Consider the following 6,196-nt stretch of genomic DNA (forward strand, 5'->3'; position numbering starts at 1 on the left):
GCAATGAACAACATGTCTGTTTTTGATCTAGTTGCTAACCAATACGCAAAATCTGCAAAATAACCATAAAACAAAAAATAATGATCAAAATTAAACTATATTTAATGGATTGTGTTGAAGGGGAACTGACTAATGGTTAAAAAAAAACATGAAACTTTAGCTACATCGCTTTTCGCATGGGGGCCAGTGGTTCAATTTCCTTCTGGAACACAAACACGTTCTTTCCACAATGCGAATGTCGATCCGCTTCCTACACCATAATTGTTCATAGCAGACATAACCTTGGCTGCGATTTTTGGTTTGGCTTCCATTACAGTGACATGCACCATGGGAGGAGGTAGAGGAGGACCGGCTTCAACTAACAATCTTCTTTCTTTAGGAGAGAAATGAATTGGCATTTTAGCAGTAGCTAAATAATTGGCAATATCAGCATAACAGAGAGTATGAGCTTGGATAAGAAATAAATGTTCATTTGGAAAATCATCATCTATCACTGTAGAATCTTCTTGTAACTGAAGTCTTGAAAGATTGTCTGCAACCACATTAGACTTCCCTAGTTTATCAACAACTGTGATATCAGATTTGCCATTGCTCTGACCATATGTCGAAATGTGGCTTATGCTGTAAGTACCAATACCGCCTAGAAGAACATGCTCAACAGAGGAGATTGGCATGGCAGCAAAACCCTCAACAGATGAAACCTATAAACCACGGCTATTATTATTATTACTATAACCCCTACCCCTTCTGAGGAGTTGTAAAAAATCTTGCATTGTAAGATATGCGATGGAAAGTCCTGGAAAATAAAAAGAATTTTAGTCAATATTACTGTGCATTAAGAAAAATAGAAGCAAATTTCAGAAAATATTTCTGCCTTGAAAACTAGTAACACCTGACCCCCAAGATTCTTTTAGATTTCTCGCACAATAACTAGTATCTAGGTTAAAAGCTAATTCATGGTTTAAGATCCCTAAATGGGGTACGCATTACCAGGCTTTGTTCAATGGACATGCAAAAAAATACCTAGTCCTATGCCCAATACACACATGGATGCTAATGCATGAGCTTATCATCAAGACCTCAAATTCTTATTTCTCAGCCCATTAAGGGAAAATTAACATTCGGAATTGAAGACGATGAAGCCTACCTGAGTGAGCAGCAGCAATAAGCCTGGTTGAATTAGCGACCGCTTGCAGGAGACGAGGTCTCTGAAGCAGAGTGTAAGAAGGTTGTAGTTTCGGGCACCTTCTAGAGGATGCTAACTGTCAATGTCCTAAATTCCCAACGTCACACAAACACGTGAACTATTCCCATTCTGCCACATACCCACCAAAACCCTCGAAACATTAGGAATATTTTTAAATTTTTCCTGCTCATTTTTCATTGGTCACGGGATTTTCTCTCTTAATTTTTAATCGAAAAATATAAAAACCACTGGAAAAAATAAGGACCAATCACAAAAAGAAAAAAAATATCTAAAATTCTATTTTTTAAATCTAAACGCTACAGACCATAGTAAAAGCAATTTATTTATTTGCTAGCATGCTTCGCGGGCAAGGATTAATAGAAATTTGGCGAGGCGAAAACATTAGTCTCTCTGCCTATATAGGCAGGGACTAATAATGAATCTTGTACCTATCATGTACCTGCACAAATAAACAAATATTTTAAAATTTCAATTTGACAGCTGGGTTGCAATATACCTTGTATAATAATAATAGCAAATATTTTCAAAAATAAAATAAATAAACCCCAGCAAAAATTGAAACAGCCAATGATTGATCAAAAAATTAATAATTTTTAAAATAGTTTAATAAGAATAAAAATAAAACTTTAGTATAAGATTAAATTTTTCAATTTACACAGTTACCAAAGCATGTTAATGCTGGAGGTGAAAACATTAGTTCCTGCTTAAGCCAGGGACTAATAAAAGAAATTGCATCCATATGAACTGTCATTCTCCGTTCGCATTTTATTCAACCAACCTATGCCTTTCACTCTTATATTTCTTTTCAATGGAAGTGTACAGTCTTAGTTTTAATACACTGGCTATTAATACTGCATATATAAGTTCACTAAAAATTCAGAAACTGTTTCTGGAAAGTTGTTGCTGTCGGATAAACCCACCAAATAACATTGCTGTATGATATAGCTTAGTTCTCCACTTACAATTCTAAGATAAGGTAGTTTCTTATAAACATGATAAAAATGGTAATCTTTGCGATCATAAGAAGATATACAAGGCAATAGCTCATACATGGGTTTCTACAGCACCCTCATGTACTTCACTTAAATCCTACAAGAGTAAAAATTACTAAACTGGCATTGTAGATAGAGATCTAAATATCACTTTCAGCAGAACAAACCTGCTTAGGATGAGAACCTGATCTAAATGCTGGAATAAAGCAAACCCACAGAAAGATCCTGACTTTTAAATCAACACAATCAAGACACAGGTATTGATGTAGCTGAGGGGAAGCGGGGAAAACAATCCTAATTTATCCATTATTGCTGGCTACCCAAGAATGAGCCAAAAACCCTACAACCTCCAAAGCCCATGAATGAGCAAAAAGCTCCAACCTCAAAGACCATGTTCATTAATCTAATGCATTTGGTCCTGCGCACGCACTGATGGCATTGTTCCAAACCCATTGCACCAGAAACTTCCTACGAATGCCATGGGTATTGTAGTTGGCTCCAACTCTGTCAGTAAGAACTTGGCCAGTGAAGGAGCCACCACCGCCTGTACCATAAACACCCTCGCACAGATCTGCTATCTCAGTAGGGGAAGTGGGATCCTCACCAGCATACCAGGCATTTATGAGGGGATTGGAGGAGAGCTCCGCCAACTCATGAGCAATCACACTGATCATTCCATCAATGCCCACATCGCCATTGGGAGGGGTGAAGGCCTTCATTCCAGTCATGTAAGAGGGTACTGCAAAAGGATATGCACACAGATCAGCACACTGCTTTCCAGAGTTCCCAACCCAGGCATAGGGCAGCGTGTAGCCCACAATGGAGGGGAAAGTGAAGTAATGGAACCCACACACCGCCCTACAGAAGTCCTGCACTTGCACATCACTGGCAGTCAGTAGAAGATACAGCCCATTTTTAGGGTCTACAGGAAGGGGATTGGGCTTGGCATTAATGGCATTCTTGATAACCTCCTGAACAGTCAATCTACTGAGGATCTTCCCATGGGAATACCGGTCCTGGTGTTCACTGGCTATAACAATATTTCTGCTCACATTGGCACCAGTCTGGTCAGTGTAGAGCTGCACAGTCCGCCACCACTCCCCCACAGAAGGGCTGCTACCACTAGTGTTGGAGATGGAGAGAAGAAACTCCCTGATAATCCTCTTTTCCTTGTTGCTCCATCTGCCATACCAGATCACGTGGACATTGATAGCAGAAGTTAGAACAGGACCCATGTGGTATCTCATTTTCACATAGGGCGATGAACCTTCATTCTTCTTGGAGCTTCCAAACATAAGCCCAGACTGCTCCTTCGCCGTCTGATTGAAATTTTCTGGCCATGGCCTCCATCCTTCCACTGACAACACCAGAGATACAACAACTAAGAATGTTGTTGACCAGATACCCATTTCCGAAGTGGGTTCAAAATGCAATGTTAAACAACCACATTGGCCCCTAGTTATATAACATTGCCCTGAACCCTTCTACTCTCATGGGTTATGTGAATAACCGTAGGGTTTGTATATACGCTGCGTATCCGTGGCCACTTGGGAACGAGTGCAGCGAAGCATTCATGGTCTAGAATCAGATACGTATATGGGTATTAGGGTTTTAAGAAAGTGGGTCCCAATTTTCTTCTTTTTGTCCCTAATTCCTGAAATTTCAGTTGTATACAGCTGGGCGGTGGTAGTTGAAAGTTTTACACAGAGAAACACGATTTTGTAAAGGAGTTTCTAACAGTTTGTTGAATTGCCCCGAGAGATGTGGGATGTGCACAGTGCCCAAGTTATTACAGAAGGAGAAGGTGCATCCATTCATTGGAAGCTTACGTGATGTACCTGCCACTCTGCCTCCTTTCTACAAAAGGCGGGCCTCCCTTGTCTTTTTGTCCATTATATTGTACATATCCTCCTCCCCTCCCAAATTAGCTTTTCTAGTCCTCAACTTCTAGATCGTTGGGTAAGTCTGAAACTTTCTATACCATGAAGATCCTCGAATAATAATATTTAACGTGAAGATATTATTGTGGGCAGCAGCACCCAATGCGTTTCATTGGGTACTGCAAAGCACTTTCGGTGGAAGTGTACCACACAGAAAATTTCACTTTCTACCAAATGTACGCGTGATTTCCTCATCGTTCTAATGTACCAAATTTCCTCAGGCCTCAGGCCTCAGGCCTCAGGCCCGTGTACAAAGTGGTTTCTGTGAAAAGGTGCGAGTAAGAAATAAGAATAATAACTATGCTTTCACACAGACCTCGATCACTACTCTACGTAAACCTGTTTGACACTTATTTAAAGATTGGATATAAATAAAAAATGTGATTGTGGATCCTTTACTAATCTCGTGAAGTCATTAAAAACTTTGTTGCATCCAACATTATTATATCGACCTTTCCCACGTCACTTTCGTTGTGCAATTGAGGTGGAGATATTTTATTTGTGATAGCTACATGACGTGACGGTAAGAGGGAGGGCCATATAATAATTGCTCTAGCTGCCTCACTGGAATCCAATATTTTCATCAGATTCGGACAATAAAGACTTTCATTCACTACCTAACGGCGTTTGGTTTTAGCAGAAACAACATGTTATTGCCAGAGAGTACGCATAGACCGCGTAACGGCGTTAGAATACAGAGAAAAGCGCGATAAGACAGGCTGTATATGTCTGTCTGTCTGTCGCATTATAGCAAAAACTCTGTACCGCCACTGGAACAAAAATATCTTCATACCTGAAATATCTTAATCTATGAAAGTTTAGATACATAGTGGTATTGTTGAGCTATTATAAATATATTAGGCGTATAGAGATTCTTTGGTGCACTCTATAGAGATTCTAGATAGTCATTCTTTTATTATTGTAGTTTAGAAAAATTAAGATAAATATATACTTCTATGCATGTGTTTTGATTTTTCATTTAATTATATTGGTATAGATATTGTGAAACAGTTTTTTAAATTAAATTTTGTAATTTTGTAATATTTTAAGGATTTATTATGAAGATGGAGGGAGAGAATAGATGAAGACAATGAACTAAATGTTAGACTATAATTAACTATATAGAAGAGGATAAGAGATGTGAAGAAACCAAAAGAAATAGAAAAAGAAAAGAAAAGAAAAATAGGAAGTTTTTTTTTTTTTTTTTTTTGAGATCCGTGATATGGATTTTTAGCCTAACACCAAAATAGAAAGCATTATTAATGAAGAGAATATATAACATTTTGAGACAATATCAAAGTTATTAATAATTTAAATTACAATTATTTTATTTACAGCATACATATTTGAACATAAAATATTATTTTACTAAGAGTTGATTTATTTTACTTTATTACTCTTTTATTTTAAATATATATTAGTTGTATTTTGCGTCTTATATATATGATCATAACATGATGCATTGGGCTTTGTTGTCACTATAGAATGCATCTTGACATTAAGTAGTTTTGAAAAATGGAACTTATTCAATGCAAATCTTTTCTTAAGATTATAAGAAATGTTCTAATATTTTATGTAAAAGTTTAGTTCCTTGTTACTTGGTTGAAAGCCAACAGAAACTATCATTAATTTCATAATAGGGGTTCAATTTCTTTTTGCTTGCTTGTTGCTTAGGAGCTTTGATTTTTACTTGTTATTTAGGAGCCAATAAAGTATTTTAGTTTTTTCTAGCTTGTTGCTTATTTTGGTTTTTGTTAGAGAGCATTACAGAAGCTTCGCTTAGGTAAATAAATTTTTGTATACATAGCTTCCTTAGAGGAAATATTTGGTTGCAAACAAATGTTTGAGATGGAGGACAAATTTGAAGGTTTTCGTAGGATTAAGAATGTGAACTATGTCTCCATGATATGTAGGTCACATATAATGAGACTTTTTCATAAGAACATGGTTGCTTATGAACTTATTAGTTTTAGACAAATGTATAAGTTGAAATTTAAGGATCTTCAACTTGTTGAAAATGCAAAGGTTGGCACTATGAAGGTAATGATGAACACTAA

The 6,196-nt window shown here is 37.0% G+C and overlaps 1 protein-coding gene across 1 annotated transcript; it reads right to left on the reverse strand.

Annotated features, from left to right (window-relative positions):
• Positions 1-2,200: 2,200 nt before the first annotated feature.
• On the reverse strand, positions 2,201-3,950 carry LOC131070941 (protein EXORDIUM-like 3). Its single transcript, XM_058006648.2, has one exon. The coding sequence runs from the start codon at positions 3,606-3,608 to the stop codon at positions 2,598-2,600; it is 1,011 nt and encodes a 336-aa protein (XP_057862631.1). The 5' UTR covers positions 3,609-3,950; the 3' UTR covers positions 2,201-2,597.
• Positions 3,951-6,196: the final 2,246 nt, after the last annotated feature.

The sequence above is a fragment of the Cryptomeria japonica genome, chromosome 1 (genome assembly GCF_030272615.1).
Source record: "Cryptomeria japonica chromosome 1, Sugi_1.0, whole genome shotgun sequence".
Lineage (NCBI taxonomy): Eukaryota > Viridiplantae > Streptophyta > Pinopsida > Cupressales > Cupressaceae > Cryptomeria > Cryptomeria japonica.

Excerpts from the sequence above, each read along its gene's own strand:
- LOC131070941 (XM_058006648.2), bottom strand. The coding sequence starts at position 3,608 with ATGGGTATCTGGTCAACAACATTCTTAGTTGTTGTATCTCTGGTGTTG.